The sequence below is a fragment of the Thamnophis sirtalis genome, unplaced genomic scaffold, assembly GCF_051295495.1.
Source record: "Thamnophis sirtalis isolate CommonGarterSnake01/CBP01778 unplaced genomic scaffold, rThaSir2_p1.2 scaffold_4, whole genome shotgun sequence".
Lineage (NCBI taxonomy): Eukaryota > Metazoa > Chordata > Lepidosauria > Squamata > Natricidae > Thamnophis > Thamnophis sirtalis.
The window spans coordinates 135,816,568-135,834,984 of record NW_028261384.1 but is presented as its reverse complement, the minus strand read 5'-3'; the positions used below and the strand labels follow the sequence as shown (position 1 = coordinate 135,834,984).

At 38.3% G+C, this 18,417-nt stretch overlaps 1 protein-coding gene across 1 annotated transcript; it reads left to right on the top strand.

Moving 5' to 3' along the window:
- Positions 1-12,447: 12,447 nt before the first annotated feature.
- Positions 12,448-13,377, top strand: LOC148046804 (vomeronasal type-2 receptor 26-like). The gene has a single exon (XM_087714972.1). The coding sequence runs from the start codon at positions 12,448-12,450 to the stop codon at positions 13,375-13,377; it is 930 nt and encodes a 309-aa protein (XP_087571098.1).
- The last annotated feature ends 5,040 nt before the right edge of the window (positions 13,378-18,417 follow it).

Here is an 18,417-nt window from a genome sequence, read left to right as displayed (position 1 = left end):
CAGTTCTTAAGTATATTGTTAAGCAACTGAAAATTTAAATTTGGGGAATGCTAGGGAAAATGCTACTTCCTCGTGGCTTACATAAGTAAAAATGTCACCCAACCTACCATCGTGGAAAAAATAGAGGCATCACCTCCTATCTAGGGGGATCTGGGAGGAAACCATGGAAATAATTATTTGAGGGACTGGCAAAATATTTAGGTATGGGAGGTGATATTCAGCAGTTTATGATAAACCGGTAGCGGAAATTTTGATTAGTTTGGGAATCGGTAAATACTACTTCTGACAGGCCCTCTCCCCATCTATTCTCTGCCTCCCAAGTCACAGTTGATCAGGAGGAAATGGGGATTTTACATTAACCTTCCAATGGAGTGGTGTGAGAATAGAAATTTTACAGTATCCTTCCCCTGCTACACCCACCAAGCCATGTCCATAGAATCAGTAGTAAAATAATTTGAATCCCACCACTGCTAGGCATCTTAATCCTATGCAAAGGAGAGTGAACTGCACCTACAATTTACTGTAAAACAGAATATAAATTACAAAAACCAGATGTATTTGGTATAGCAAATTCCCCTCTGTACATTTTATTAGCAATTGTGCATTTCAAAAAAGCATTTAAACATCCTCTATCTTTTCTCTTATCAACAACGAAGCAATTATCTCCTAAAGGAATTACCATATTTTCTGAACTAGGAAAAAAACGTCAAAGACTGCACAGGAGGATATTTCAATTCAGCAACAATAAATGCTTTTTGAACCCCAGGGGGATTGGCACAGCTTTGTTTCAGAGTCCTTCCTACAGGTTTCCTCCCATTTATTCTCCTCTGTCAGAATACATGCTCAAATCCTGATGCAATTCAGGAAATGAATTGGCAATCTCAAGGGCATCCTAATAGACAATGATAGGTTTTCTGATTAGGTGCACTCTCAGATATAAATTTGAAGGAATCATGATGAAAGACAGAGATATTTTCAAGAGCGTGGATGTTGCTGCTCCTAGTATTCTTGATGAAGAAAACAGGGACGCTGAGCTGCCCTGCAAGTGATGCTTTCCTTATTCCTCATGAGTGGTACCAACCTGGTGACCTTGTGATTGGAGGGATGACGTCCCACATCTATTACAATCTTTTTGGTATTGATTTTAAGGAATATCCTTCTATAACACCTTATGACATACCAATGTAAGGATTTTTTCCTCTTTTCCGAATCTTAATCTGTTACCTCTAATTTTTTTATGAGAGTATCAATATAGGCGTTATATCTAATCCTTCTAGTTATGGGAGAATACACTTTTTGGTTTTTTACTTGATTTTAAAGAACTTGTAATATAATGCATAAAGTTTCAGTGGAAAACATCTTCTGAATGACATTTGTAATATTTGTTTTAAATCTGTATCATCATTCTTAACAAAATATATACAATAAATGACTGATATATGATGGAATTGATTTTGTTGTAAATATGCTGTTCTACAAATTATTCAGCATGTTAGAAAACACATTACTTTTATACTTTCATCAGAGAAAGAAATGTTAGTTATTCATACAGAAATGATGCAACCTTGCTTATGAGAATAATAAATTTCTTTTTCCAATGAGATATTTAAATATTTTGCAGTATAGTAATGAAGTTCTACCAGCACATCCTTGCCTTGGCCTTTGCTGTGAAGGAGATCAATGAGGACTCCCAGATTTTACCCAATGTCACTCTCGGGTTCCATATCTATGATAGTTACAACAACCCAAGGATGACCTATCGTACCACTCTGGACCTGCTTTTTAAAAACCAGGAATTTGTCCCAAACTACAAATGTGATAGCCAGAAGAATCTCAAGGCTATCATTGGGGGACTGGATTTTGCCACATCATCTTATATAGCTGAAATTATAGGATTCTTAAAGATTCCACAAGTACGTTCTAAAGGGGTTTAGAAGAAAATTCATAATCTTATTGTTGTTATGGAATAATTTATACACATAAAAAATTAGGCTTAGGTTTGCGTTAATAAGTGTTGGAATGTTCTGCATGGCTTAATGTCAAATATTTAGCATTGTTATTTGAAACGACCATGCCAGTTACACAAAGTGAATATCAGGAATAGCTATTATTTGAATATTTGAATTTCTTTGCTAAAATAATTGATTTTATTTTTTATTTTATTTATTTTGTGAAGCGTGTATTAGATAACATATGTAAGTATAAACAGGATTATAATACATGAAATGGATACGAATAAAAAAGGATCATTAGGACACGGACAGTAGGCTTGCTGGTGCATTTATGCAGGACCCTTTCAGACCTCTTAGGAAAGGGGAGAGGTTGATAGTAGACAGTCTAAGGTTAAAGCTCTGGGGAATTCGGGAATAAACCACAGAGTCAGGTAGTGCATTCCAGGCATGGACAGTTCTGTTGTCATATTTTCTGAAATCGAGTTTGGAGCATTTTACCTTAAGTTTGCATCTATTGTGTGCTCATGTGTTTTTGTGTTTGAAGCTGAATTGGTCATTGACAAGTGGGACATTGTAGCAGATAATTTTATGTACTACACTTAGGTCCGACCAGAGGGGCATAGGGGGCTCTCGTGAGCTCTATTTTCAGCTGCGAGAACATCCTCCAGCACACTGAAAGCTAAAATGGAGGTTGGGAGGGCCAGGCCGAGGCCCCAGGGGCTAGTCCTTCACTGTTTCCAGGGAAGCCCTGTGGGCCAGATCTATGAACTTCCCAAGCTCCATCCAGCCCCTGGGCCTTGAGTTTGACACCCCTGATCTAGTGCATATGATTGAAATATTTCCCCCAAAATTGTATCTATATTCTTTAGGAAATGCTAGGACAACAATTTTCCTTGGATATATTTTAAATGGAAACAAATAGAAAAATTAAATTTGAAAAAAAGTCTCATCAGAATTCTATTGGACTTTCTTTTAGCTAACTTGTGTCGCATTACCTCAGGAGGAATTTGAGACCAGTGAGCTCTCTTCACTTTATTTCATGGTCCCCAAAGAGGAAAAGCAGTACATTGGGATCATCCAACTGCTTCACCATTTTAGGTGGACATGGATTGGGATATTTTCTGTTCTTAATAACAATGGAGAAAAATTCTTACAGAAAATGCAGCCCTTACTTTCACAGAATGGAATATGTTCAGCATTCATAGAAAGGCTTGATCCAACAATACACTTTGAAAACTGGGAAGAAACCAATCTACGAATTTTCATTACTTCAATTAATATGTTGAATAGCAAATCCAATGCATTTCTTGTCTATGGACAATCCGGGACAATTGTTTGGCTAAGATTTGTAATATTTATGTCAGATCCTGAAAGCAAAGAAACTGCCTTATTTGGAAAGGTGTGGATCGTGACTGCAATGATTGATTTTGCAGTAACAGGCCTTCAAATCAGTTCGGATGTCAAGATGTTCCATGGGGCTCTTTCCTTCACCATTCATTCAACAGCTGTTGCAGGTTTCAGGGAATTTGTTCAAACCATCAAACCTCTTTCAGACTCCGGAGATGGGTTTCGACAGGATATTTGGGAACAGTCATTTGACTGTTCATTTCCAAAGTCAGAGTTACAAGAAATACACAGTAGGAGATGCACTGAGGAGATGAAGCTGGAGGATCTTCCAGCACCTCTGTTTGAAATGGAAATGACTGGCCAAAGCTACAGCGTCTACAATGCCGTTTATGTTGTGGCTCATGCTTTGCAGGCTCTAAACATGTTGAGGTTCAATAGGAGGAAAACCGTGATGAGTAAAAACCCTGATCTTCCACAGCTACAGCCTTGGCAGGTATTCCATTTGCACTGGAGGCTTCTTTTATTTCAATCAGCAGTTTGAAAATTACCTTTGGAACCCATTGTGGAAACTCTTAATATATTCTGCATGTGTGCACAAAAATAGAAATAGGACCCTTTATTGACACTAATTGGTTGGGGAAAAATTGCCTTTAGAAATTCTGGGTGCTCCATAATAGCAGATATTTACAATGCAAAAATAATAGAATAGAATCGAACAGAATCGAATCGAATAGAATAGAATAGAATAACAGAGTTGAAAGGGACCTTGGAGTTCTTCTAGTCCAACCCATTGCTTAGACAGGAAATCCTACACCACTTCAGACAAATGGTTATCTAATCTCTAATCTACCCAATTCCTTTTTTCCGTTCTTCATATGTTTTAGTTTCCAGTCCCCTAATCATCTTTATTGTTATTCTCTGCACTCTTTCTAGAGTCTCAGCATCTTTTTTTTTACATTGTGGCAGCCAGATATGAATGCAGTATTGCATGGGGTTACGAAGGCAATTTAAAGTGGTATTAACTGTTCAAGTGATCCTGATTTAATCCCTCTGTTTATGCAGCCTAGAACTGGGTGGATTTTTTTGGCAGTTGCTGGACACTGCTGGCTCATATTTAAATGGTTGTCCACCAGGACTCCAAAATCCCTCCTAAAAATTACTACTATTGAGCAAGGAGCTACATATACACTACCTGTATTTAGTTTCATGCCTAAATGTAGAACCTTACTTTTTTAACCATTGAATTTCATTTCATTAGATAGCGCCCAATGTTCAAGTCTGTCAAGATCTTTCAGTATCTTGAGCCAATCGTGTTGGCTATTCCTGCCAGTTTGGTGTCATCTGCAAATTTGATGAGTTCCACATCTGTTCCCCCCTCCAAGTCATTGATGAATGTGTTGAAGAGTACTGGGCCTAAAACAGAGCCTTAGGGTATCCCACTGCATACTTTCCTTCATGTAGATGAAATTCCATTGACGACTACACATTGAGTGCAGTTGGTCAGTCAGTTATGAATCCATCTGATGGTGATGCTGTCTAACCCACATTTTTGTACTTTATCTAGTAGTAGGTTATGGTCTACTTCATCAAATGCCTTACTGAAGTCCAAGTATATCAACTCATTTTGTCACTTTGCCAAAGAATGCAACAAAATTAGTCTGGCATGATCTCTTTTTGACAAAACCATGTTCGCTTTTGGTTTTTTCTTTGTGGGCTTCTAGTTTTTTCTGATTCATTGCTTGATTATCTTTTCCCGAATCTTCCCTGTATTGAGGGCAGGCTGATAGGTCTTTGGTTTCCTGGATCTATATTTTTCCTTTTTTGAATTTAGGAACTACATCAACTCTTTTCCAGTCCTCTGGCTGTTCCATGGTGCTCTAGGATCTTTGAAATATATAGTTCAGTGGTTCTGCTATCTCATCCGCCAGTTCCTTCAGAACCTTCTGGTGTAATCTCTCCAGTCCTGGTGATTTGAAGTCAGTTAGGGTAGACAGGAGCTCACATACCATTTTCTTCCCTATTTTAACTTGTGTTCCTAATCTGTTTTTTGTGGTGTTGTTTTTGATAGGTTGGATTATTTTTTCCCTTTGTGTAAAGACAGTGGCAAAAAACAAGTTGAGTAGTTTTGCTTTCTCCCTGTTGAGTGTACCTTCTTGACACTTTCTCCCAGCAAAGGAGCAATTGTTTCCTTGTCTTTTTTCTTGTTTTGAACATATTGAAGCTTTTTTTGGTGTTTATTAGACAGCCATTTGTTTGAAATGTTGTAGCATCTTCTCATTGAGCTGGCTGTTTTACTAGAAATCATTCAAGGTTTCTTGCATCTGTGTTATGTTGTTCTGTATAAAATACATACAAAAAATGATAAAAAATATTTAATAAATCAGCATAGCTTGAAAAGTAATAGTGAAAAGGAGAATTTATATTACTTTTTGTTATCTCTCCAAAAACTAATCAATTCTCAGCTAATTGACTAACTACGTTTTCTGTGTCTTTGGGATATTTAGAGGCATCTTAGGCCCTTTTTAAATGTGGCATGCATAGTATGAAACAACCTTATATTTGCAGAATGAGTCTCTATCAGTCTCTAACTCTCATTTATCTATTAAAGAAAGCTTCTGTCTCAAATTCTAAAATCTGGAAATTAACTAGACCTCAGACTCTCAAATAGCTTTGTACCAATGTGTAAGTATTATACATTATCTATCTTGAATTAGTTTTTTTTAGTAATTGGATAAAGTGATATAATTCCAAAAGCCTATTTTCATTCTGATTCTGTGCGTTGTTATATTTCCTTAAAATAATATCAAATAAATCAAAGAGTTGACATATATATTTCCATGCAATATTGATTTTAAAATTTCTAAGTTTACGAAATTATTAAGAGTTATTGGAAAGGGCAGAATGAGTGAATGTAACTTGGATATCTTTTTGTCTTCTCTATTACGTTGCTTTTAATTCCCTCTCTCTTTTATTCCCTTTCAATTAGCTCCATTCATTTCTTCAAGGCATTTCTTTTAACAATTCAGCTGGGGAGAGAGTGTTTCTGAATGAGAAAGGGGAAGCAACTCGTGGATTCGACATCACCAACTTGATCAATTTTCCAAATAGATCCTTTCAGAGAGTTAGAGTTGGAAAGCTGGATGTAGAGGCTCCCAAAGGGAAGGAATTATGGGTTGATGAAGACGTGATCGTCTGGAGTCCAGGTTTTAATCAGGTATCAAATTAGTGAATTGACCATGTCGTAATCCATTATGATGCCATATTGAACCTAATCTCAGTCAAAATCTGATTCCTGGATTTTAAAGAAAGAATGGAATATTCTTTTCAAATGTTGTTTATATCAAGCACTCATTAAATTGACAAAATGACATTACAATACATGTTGGCATGTTTGGTTTGCACATCCATTTGAAATCACAAGAGTAGCCATTTTTCCATGAAATTGCTCCCCTGTGCAATTATTTACTCCCCCTGCTCTTCAAATAGGACCTTTTCTAAATCATTGTGGTTTCCACATCTTTTTAAGTTGTAGAGGAAATTAATAAGTTCAGTATTACTTTCCATGAGATAGTTACAAAGTGTTATGATTTGTTCACCCTGTCCTTCAAGCAGGAAATTTTGTACATCATTACAATTTCTACTTTTTTGAATACCTGCATCTTTTATCAATCCTTTGGGAAATCAAAAATAATTCCCCTCCATAAAGGAGAAAAATTACAGAATCTAACTCTAACTACATCCAATTTCAAAACCTTTTGTCCTTATCGCCAGGTTCCTCCATTTTCTCGATGCAATGACCCCTGTTTACCTGGATCCTGGAAGAAAGGAATTGAGGGGGATCAGTTCTGCTGCTATGACTGTGTTCCATGCCCAGAAGGGAAGATTTCAAACCATAATGGTAGGGTAGTAATTCTACCATTTTTCATTTGACTTAAGGAAAAGTTAAGAGCCAAGGTGGCGCAGTGGTTAAATGCAGCACTGCAGGCTACTGCTAGATCAGCAGTTCAGCGGTTCAAATCTCACCGGCTCAGGGTTGACTCAGCCTTCCATCCTTCCGAGGTGGGTAAAATGAGGACCCAGATTGTTGGGGGCAATATGCTGACTCTCTGTAAACCGCTTAGAGAGGGCTGAAAGCCCTATGAAGCGGTATATAAGTCTACTGCTATTGCTATTGCTATTTAATAAAATACTTCTATGCATAACTTTAATAAGGAGATTTTCGATAATATGGAATACCAATAAAGAAGAATATTTGTAGCTCAGGGTTGAAATGAGGGGTCCTTGGGACTCTCTGAGCTTATTTGTTTTCTTGCAGATGTTTCATTATCCTACATAGGTAACATAATCACTGCTAGTAAGGAATGCTGTTTGCTTTCAGTTGTCTGGGTATCCAGTGTAAGGACTTTATTTAAAGTAGCCCAAATACAGTTCTGCAACACAGAACAACAGAAAATGGAAAGGGAGCATCTATGCAACACATCTTCAACAAAATGTTCCTAACCACTCAATCCAATACAGCACAACAAACACAAACCCTAAACAGAATTACACTGCTATACATCAAGAATATCTCAAAAGCCACCAAACAACTTGGACAACCATATAGAATCAGTGTAGCACATGAGCCAACTAAAGCCCATCAAAATTTCCTAAGCAAACCAAAAGACGGAGCAAGCACAGAAGAAAAACAAGAGTCATGTAAAGGTACAATATAAGGACTGCAACCACCCCTAAGTTAGATGAACAGGCGGAATACTGTCAGAATCTATCCATGAATACCAACTGGGGGTCAGAAGACATGAACATAATTCTTTAATTTCACAATTTCACAATTTAATTTAATTTAATTTTAATCTATAGACAGATGTAACGGTAGTTTCAATTGGGAAAATGTGACAATGCTAGACCACACCAAGTCCAAAAATGCCAGGGAATATCTAGATACCTGGCACCCTCACAAATCAGCCATCAATCAACCATAGACATTAACAGCATCTAATGATTATGCAAAAGAGGCAATCAATCAGACCAAAAGAGAACAAAATAGACTCCAGCATCTCTCCACCACTAATCAGCACCAATATCATCATAGATTAACTCCAAAGTTAACCTCAAACCAACAATCAAGTAAACAACACACCAATCAAGAAGCAGATGAAAAGAAAAGGGGCATTGTGCCCCTTAAAGATCATATCAATTCTAAATTGGTGTATACTGATGGGGAGGGGAGACTTTTAATGGTTGAATTGAAATTTGGTCGATATAAAATTTTGCTGGTGGTCATATACACACCGAACAAAAATCAAAGTACATTTTTTAGAAAGTTGCATCAAAAAATTGCAGAGTTAGGCTATGACTACATATGTGTGGTGGGTGATTATAATGCTGTGGCAGATAGGACAATGGACTATAACCCAGGAAACAATGGACTATAACCCAGGAAACATCCAAAAGGCGGGGGGAATTAAGAGAAAGGAGGAGAACTCTCCCCAAAACCTTTGAAGACATGAGGGAGGAATATGAATTAAAGGATGTATGGCGTGAACTCCTCCCACAGAAACAACAATTTACTTTCTTTTCACATAGACATCAATCCTGTTCTAGGATCGACATGGCTTGGTTGACGCCAGAAATTGGGCGTCTGATTAAGGAATCAGCAATCGAGGTTAATACCTGGGCCGATCATAATCCACTCTTATTGGTGTGGAAAGGAGTAAGGCAGGGGAGGAAGAGATGGTGAATGATGAATACAGAGACAATGAAAGAACAAAAATTTCAACTAATGTTTAAAAGGGAAATTAGCGGGTTTTTTGTGTGAAGAAAATAGGAAGGGAGTAAGCCCACAAATACTTTGGAATACAGCCAAGGCTTATATGAGGGGCCTAGCTATTAAATATACAATAGGCACACAAAGGAAAAAATTAGAAGAGCGGGCAAAATGGGTAGCCAAATTGGAGGTGGTGGAAAAAGCCTTGCAACAGGACCCACTAGATGATAAAAAAGGAAGAAATGGCTAGAATTAAGCATGGGATATCTCTTCTAGATCATGAGGATGTTGCTCGGAAACTTAGGGGATTAAGCAAAACTTTTTTGAGGATGCTAACAAACTGGGTCGTTGGCTCTCTTATAGACTACGGAAAGAAAGAGAGAGCAGACGTATAGCTCAACTGCAGAATAGTAAAGGGGAATTAGTAGAAATCAAGGAAAATTATTCAAGGTTTTTTTCAGCAACTATATAGTAGAGGGGAAATTTCTGAGGACGAAATTAAAGAATTTTTAGATAATGAAAATCTACCTAAGATCTCAAATGAAGCGAAAGGGGTACTAAACCAAAAGATAACAATAGATGAATTAGAAAAGGCAGTCAAAAAAATGGAAAACAACAAAACTCCTGGCATGGATGGTTTGCCAGTTGAAATCTATAAAACTTTTTTGGAAATCTTAGGACAAGAGATGATTGTAATATTTAATGCTGTCTTGATGGATTCTATTGCACCGAAATCGTGGGCTGAGGCCTATATAACCCTTTTGCCTAAAGCTGGAGCTGACCATACCCAAATTAAAAACTATAGGCCCATTTCACTTTTGAATGTGGATTATAAAATCTTTGCAGCTATACTGGCAGATAGACTTAAATTCTTCCTTAGCAAATTTATACACCCTGATCAGAACGGCTTCCTGCCGCAAAGGCATTTGAAAGATAATGTTAGAATTATTTTGGATGCCTTAGAATATTATGAAGCCCGGCCGGAGAAACAAGTGGCCTTTATGTTTCTTGATGCACAAAAGGCTTTTGATCGGGTAAATTGGAAATTTATGTTGTCACAATTTGAAAATATGAAGTTTGGAGAAAACTTCTTAAACGCAGTTCGGGCAATTTATGTACGACAAACTGCGACATTATTGGTAAATGGAGAAGAGACGGGTGATATTGAGATTGGTAAAGGCACAAGACAAGGATGCCAGTTATCCCCCCTACTGTTTATACTTACATTAGAACCCCTTCTTAGAATAGAGAGGAGTGATATACAAATTAAAGGGTTACGAGTTAAAGCTCAGGAATTTAAGGTCCAGGCTTTTGCCAACGACCTTGTCTTTATTCTGGAGGATCCTATGGCTTCTGGGATACAACTTTTACATAAAATAGAGGAGTACAGTATGATAGCGGGGTTATGGATAAATAAAGAGAAGACAAAACTGTTAATTAAGAATATGAATTTGAACCAGAAAAGGGAAGTACAAAGCCTGTTAGGGATTAACATGGCCCATAAAATACAATACTTGGGAATTTGGCTTACGGAGAGATGTTCCTCTATCAAGGTAGATAATTATATGAAATTACTACAACAGGTATCTAAGGATATGACTAATTGGAGTGGTAAACAACTGTCTTTGATGGGCAGGATTGCGACAGTTAAGACACATGTACTATCGAAATTTTTGTTTTTGTTTCAAACGGCACCGACTAAATTGGACAAAAAATTTTTTAAATCCTTGGAGACAATATTGGCTCGATTTATATGGCAAGGCAAGAAAGCACGAATTAAAGCCCAAATGTTGCAAAAACGTAAAGAACTGGGAGGCTTCGGAGTACCCAACTGGGAAGCATATTATAATGCAGCAATTATGACATGGGTGAAGGATTGGGTGACGTTGAGTAGAAGGCGCCTATTGGCTATAGAGGGACATGACCTCCCCCAGGGATGGCATGCCTCCCTCTTGCCAGAAAGAGATACTCCCCATGGGACATTATATTTGGAAGATTTTGATGGGGATGTGGGGAAAGATGAGGAAAAAGTACTATCTTAGGGTTCCGTGTTGGTTGGCACCGTTGGAGGCCTTAACGAATCCCAGTGTATTTCATTGGACAAGAAACATAACATATAAAGACATTATGAAAGAAGATGGCAAGATGAAAACAAAGATGGAAATAGAGCAGCAGGGCAGGAATCTGGAATGGTGGGAATATTTACAGATTAGAAATAGCTTTAAAAGTGATAAGGTACGGTTTGGGATCTACCCAAACCCTCAGGGGCTAGATAAGATTTTGTTTGGCGGAGATAAAAAAATGTTATCGAAGATTTATCAATTTTTGACCTGTCAAGATGCTAAAGAAGAGATGGATAAAAGCCTTCTAATAACATGGGAGAGAAACTTTGGCTATGAGATTGAAATGGGCAAATGGTGGGATCTATGAAGTAAGACTATTAAACTTACAATATCTACAGCGTTTAAAGAAAACATATGCAAGATGGTTTATAGATGGCACTTCCCCCCAGGGAAGAGGTTAGCCAAAATGTTTCCTGGTTTATCTCAACTGTGTTGGAAATGTGGAAGAAGGGATGGCACATTCTACCATATTTGGTGGTATTGTACTGAGGCCACGAAATACTGGAGAAGGATTCAAAACTGGCTAAAAGAGGTTACCGGGGGAAGAATGGAATGGAAAACCGAGAATTTTCTACTAAGCATGAAACCAGAAAACATGAACAAATCTATATGGCTTTTGAGCCTACATATAATTGGGGCCGCAAGAATAACTATGCACAATTTTGGAAATCTACTACCATACCATCGGAGGACACCATTATTAAAAAAGATCTATGAATGTGCAGAAATGGACAGAATGATGGGTTGGCTGAGGGACAAAGGAGAAACGGAACATTATCATAGCTGGAACCTATGGTATATGTGGGCGACAAGGAGAACAGCAGGGACTTAAAACGGGGAAAGTTAAATAGTAGTTGTTAACAATGGGAACTAAAAGTGAACATGGGTATTGTAATAGATCCCTGAAGTTTGTAACGAGAAGATGCTGCTTAGAGACTAAACAATGAGGAAGGGGAAAAAAAGTTGGGCTGTGAATTACTGTCACCGTGGGGGGGGGGGGTGTATGTTTAAAGTTGTATTTGTATTTGTATGTTTTATTCTTTAAAAAATGTATAACTAATAAAGATTATTTTAAAAAGAAGAAGTTGCAAAAAAGCCATCAGTATACAGTTCAACCAAAGTCTCTCTAAGTAGGTCCCCATCCACATAGACTGGCAAGACATTTTGATGGTATTTAGTTTCAGTCGATGAAACATTTACAAGGAAACAAGCAAACATAGAGAGCACCAAGCACCCCTCAATAGTATGGAATGCCTAGATGAAAAGAAATATGTTGATTTTCCTTCCAGATATGAAAGATTGCTTTGAATGTTCTGAAGATCATTATCCAAATAAAGAAAAGAATGGATGTAAACTGAAACAGCTGGTTTTCCTAATTTTTGAAGAATCCTTAGGAATTGGTTCAGCCTCAGCAGCTCTTGGTTTCTTCTTCTGGACCTCTTGGATTCTTGGAATTTTTATTAAGAACACAGATACTCCCATTGTCAAAGCCAACAACAGGTCCCTCACCTACACCCTCCTTGTCTCTCTTCTGCTCTGTTTTCTCTCCTCTTTGCTCTTCCTCAGCCAGCCTGGAAAAGTGACCTGCCTTCTCCGACAATCAATGTTTGGCATCACTTTCTCAGTGGCCGTTTCTAGTGTACTGGCCAAAACCACCACTGTAGTTGTTGCTTTCATGGCCACTAAACCTGGATCTCAGATGAGGAAATGGGTGGGGAAAAGATTGGCCTTTTCTATTGTCATTTCCTGCTCTCTCTTCCAAGTATGTATTTGCATTGTTTGGTTGTCGACATCTCCCCCATTCCCGGAGTTGGATATGCATTCACAGCCCCAAGAAATGATTTTACAATGCAATGAGGGGTCAGCTTTCTTCTTCTACTGTGTCTTCGGCTACATGGGTATCTTGGCCATCGCCAGCTTTATTGTGGCTTTCCTTGCCCGTAAATTACCTGACAGCTTTAACGAAGCCAGGTTCATCACCTTCAGCATGTTGGCCTTTTGCAGTGTGTGGATCTCCTTCTTTCCAGCCTATCTGAGCACAAAGGGAAAAGCCATGGTAGCTGTGGAGGTCTTCTCCATTTTGGTCTCCAGTGCTGCATTACTGGGATGCATATTCCTCCCAAAATGCTACATCATTGTTTTCCGCCCCAACCTCAACCACAGGGAGCTACTCACAAAGAGACGTTAATTTCTGGCTCAGAAAAATTGCTTTTAAAATTACTAGAATGACTAATATCTATACGAAACATATAAGTGATAGGGGCAGAGGGGCATTTCTGTCAAAGAAAGATTTGTGTAGGATGTTTATAATTATTTAGATTTATTATTTTTACCTATTTCAAAATCTCTTCTCTTGTTTCTTCATTTTCCCCATTTCACAAGATTCTTTAACATAATGCTTTCTCCTTTTCAACATGTGCATTGAACTTGATTTTGGTCATCTATGATTGTTATTCCCTGTTAGGATTTTTCAGATATTGATGAACATCAAATAATGTCCGATAATTGCAGGGGCATTACATGAATTCCTAAAGCATTACATAAATACATTAAGAAGTATATTTCCATTTTAAAATCATAAATTTATCACAGTATCATTTACTTTGTATTTGTCAGTGTTCTTTCAAATGTAAAATTTATTGAGTTTGTAATTCTTGTAAGCTTAACTGTATTTTAGAAAAAGCATGACCATTATTTGAGTATATTCCTCTGCAAAGACTTTAAGCAATAAATTATTTGAACCTTGGTATGTGCAGCTGTTTTTTTCTCCTGCCTGATATTAATCTCCACTCCTTCAATTGTTTTCTGGGGAACAATGGGAAACATCAGAATGCCATATGATGTAAAAGCAGAAGCAGAAACAGCGCTGACCATGCAACAGTGGACGTTATGCTCCACAATTTATGCAATCTATTCCCTTTGACAATGTTCCAAATAATACAAAAGATGGATAATTTGGTCCATCCAATATCTGTCAATTTCAAACCGAACCCGGCAGGAGCTATTTCTCATTTCTCTGATCTCATAGGTTAGGCCTCCTCCGTATTCCATCGGCCAGCCAGTGTCGGCTGGCAACTACAAGGAGGAGGGCCTTCTCAGCAGCGGCCCCGACCCTTTGGAACGAGCTCCCCGTAGAGATTCGTACCCTCTCCACCGTCCAGGCCTTCCGCACAGCCTTGAAGAACTGGCTCGCCCGTCAGGCCTGGGGATAAGGACAATTACCCCGCCCGAATGTTGTATGCATGTTGTTTGCTATTTTATTATGTGTTGTCGTCTTAGTCTTGTATTCCCCCTTCCCTGGTTTGCTGTGAGCCGCCCTGAGTCCCCTCAGGGAAAAGGGCGGCCTACAAATAAAATCAATTACAATTACAATTACAATTACAATTTCTCAGTTGCCACATACTGTGGAGATGTGGGTTTGTGTGGGGAGGGGGGAGAAGTTGGAATGCATTGCCAGACAAAGCCCCAATCTTTTTCTTTGGAACCAAGGTCATCTCCATAGATGTCAGAATAAGAAGAAAGGGAGTACCTAAGTAACCCGCGAAATCATTTAATTGGACAATGTGACTGTAGACATCTTCATGGTCATGTGGCTGGCATGCCGAAATGCTTAAGGTGCACCGAATGCTGTTACCTTCCCACCAAAGGTGGTTCCTATTTTTTTACTTGTATTTTTACATGCTTTCGAACTGCTAGCTTGGCAGAACCTCGAACAAGTAACAGAAGCACACGTCGTTACACTATGCTAGGAATTCAAACCACCGAACTGCTGACCTTTCTGATTAACAAGCTCGGCCTTTTAGTTACTGAGCCACCTTGTCCCCTTAAGAACCTTACATAATTTCAAAAATGTATTTTCATTCTGCTTCAATTCATTTTTCCCTTCCCTTCGGTTAGGAATATAATCTAACTGTTTGGTTGGCAACATATAAATCATGTAACAATGCTGTACCTGTTTCTTTAAATCATGCTGTAAATGTGATTGGTTGCTGTTTCCTCAATCGGCCATAGGATGGAGCCAGAATCACTGTTAGATGCTGATCTGATCTGAGTGTTTGAAAGCTGGCTGTTAGAAGTGCCATATAGTGATCAACGTGAGCTATTGTATGTTTTGCACTTGCTAGCAAACTTTGTGTACTGGACTGTTTGTATGATTATGGACTATGTTATTTGGATTATCCCTTAACTGAAAGACGTTGATGACTGACTGTCTTAACCATGTATGACTTGGATTGTTTGATGGACTCTGATACCTCTATTTCCACTTAGTAAAAGCCTATTTTAAACTGCAGTGTCTCTGTATGCTGGCTTGTTTGCTTTCACAGAATGGGGTCTGTTTAGCTTTTACGCAAAACATTCCACAATACCTCCACTTGGAATATTTGTCAGAATTGTCAGACTCAGTCTCAATTTCTTTTTAATAAATTGATGGATCGAAAAGTCAATGTTTTTCTTGTCCACGGAGAATCCATCATAATCGTGTGGCTGAGAACTGTCATGTTTCTATGGGATCCTGAAAATAAAGCGAGTACGTTATTTAGGAAGGTTTGGATCCTGATGAATTCAATTGATTTCATTCTGATGGGAATTCAAAGGAGTTGGGATTTCCAGTTGTTCCACGGGGCTCTTTCCTTTACTGTGCATTACAGAGAAGTTTGTGGGTTCAAAGAATTTCTTCAAGTCATCAAACCTTCAACCCACAAAGATGGATTTCTCCAAGAGGTTTGGGAGCAATTGTTCAATTGTTCATTTTCAAAGGCAGAATTATATTTATCTACGATTAGTGAAACCTGTACTGGAGAAGAGAAGTTGGAGACTCTACCTGGTCCTCTGTTTGAGTTGCAGATGACTGGCCAAAGCTACAGTATCTACAATACTGTTTATGCAGTGGCACATTCTTTGCATCAGGCAGTGAGATCAAAATCCCAAACGAGAGATATTCAAAGGGTTGAATTTGCAAATCTGCTGCCTTGGCAGGTAATCTCAATCATTCACAATCTAATACAGCTTTTTTACCTTTGTCTATGGCTACAACTCAATAGAGAGACCGAGGAAACAAAGCTATTAGTTTTTTTTAAAAAATAAGTGGATGAACTTAAACCAAGTCTTTCCTAATATCTGTATAGTCCAGGGGATTTACTGTATGCATCAATTTTCATTGTATAAATAACTTTTAACCTCCACATAAAATTGGCATGTCTTGTGAATTTTTGCAACCTGGTTCCAAGAAGAATTCAATTGCATTGTGCCTCTTTCAAGGCACTCTTTCTACTTTTTGTGCCCAAAAAACATTTCTGAACTGTAGAACTTTCACTTTTCTGTTTCACTTGTGAATAATTATTCTCACCAGAGTGCAGTGGTTAGAAAGCAGTACTTCTGGCTACTTGTACTGGCTGCCGGTTGCCAGCAGTTTGGCAGTATGATGACCACCAACTCAAGTAAGATCAGCCTTCCATCCTTCTGAGTTCAGTAAAATGAGGAGCCAGATCATTGGGGGCAATATACTGACTCTGTAGATCATTTATAGGGGGTTGCAAAGCACTGTAAAACAGTATATAAGTCTAAGTGCTATTGTTACCCAAATTTATCCTCAGCCAGTTCTCTAATCTACTTCTCCTTGGCTCATGAACATTTCAGAGTTGGGATGCAAAGCACTCACTATCAATGTTCAAAGGAATGATCCAAATGTCAGCTGTGACCTCCACCCTTTGTAACTACTGTATGTTTTAGAGAATTTCTCTGTCTCTATTTGTCTCTCTCATTCTCTCATTCTCAGGATGTCAAAAATCTTTGTACTAACAAAGAACAATGTAGGATGAGTTGAGATCTGGTCCAAGTTTGATTGTCTAGTTGTTTAAGAAGTGAATATAAATCATATCTGAATCAAGTTGTATCATATCAATACCATGGTTTGATTTTGATTTTTTAGCTGCTGTTGTTTCAGCCCCCCCTCAGAAATAACGTTAAGTTAATACTAGATAAAACCTGTCTCTTTCTCTGAAATATAGATTATTTGATATTTGTTAGAGCAACAGGAAGAATGTCAAAGTGAAAATTAAATATATTGGCCACTTCTTCATTATTATTCGTTCAACTCTCTTTCATTCCCTTTCAAATAGCTCCATTCATTTCTTCAAGGCATTTCTTTTAACAATTCAGCCGGGGAGAGAACATTCCTGAATGAGAAAGGGGAAGCAACAGGTGGATTTGACATCACCAACTTGATCACTTTTCCAAATAGATCCTTTCAGAGAGTAAGAGTTGGAAAAATGGATCCTCATGTTCCCAAAGGGAAGGAATTATTCATTGATGAAGAGGTGATTGTCTGGCACCCAGCTTTTAACCAGGTGTGGATTCATTGAATCAACTATTCCTTGATGCGTTATGATGCAATATTGAACATAGTTTCTTTAGAAATCTAGTTTGTGATTTTTGAAATGGCACATTCTGTACAAATATTATCAAATTGACAAAATGACATTACAATTTAAAAGACAGTTATTAATATTTGGATTTGCATTTCCATTTGAAATCATAAGATACTATTCCCATAATATTGTAGTCACAGATATTTCTCCATTCACCCTGCCATTCTCCAAATGTGCCCTTTGCACATCCTTATAATGTCAACATTTTAATCGATAGTATAAATATGTGATGGCTCAGTGGTTAAAGACACCGAGTTTGTCAGCCGGATAGCCCACTTTGAGACCTGAGCACCATGCAATAGGGTGAGTTCCCTGTCCTGCCTCAGCTCCTTCCCATCTTGGAATTCAAAAGCATGTCAATGTGAGTAGATGTATAGTTACCACTTTGGTGGGAAAGTAACGGTGTTCCTGGTACCTTTGGCAAGCAGCCCTGCTGGTCATGTATTCATGGAAAATGTCTCTGGATAATGCTGGCTTTTTCAGCCAAGAAATGGAGTTGAGCATGGGCCCTAGAGCAGTAATGGTATCCTCTTTTCTTCACTATCAGTTCAGTAGCAGGAGCTCACATCTGGGCATGTGCAGGACATTTTGCACATGTGCAGAAGGGCTGTGATCTTTGTGGGTGGGCAGAGCCTTGCACCACGGCCACTACTGATTCGCCTGTACCAGTGCGAACCAGCAGAATACCACCTCTCCCCTTGAGTCAAACACAACTGGACATGGACACCTTTACCTTATAAATACACCTGGAGTAACCATTTATGAATTCAACTATCCTTCCTACCACCATAAAGGAGAAC

Coding starts and splice junctions, on each gene's coding strand:
- LOC148046804 (XM_087714972.1), top strand. CDS start 12,448: ATGAAAAGAAATATGTTGATTTTCCTTCCAGATATGAAAGATTGCTTT.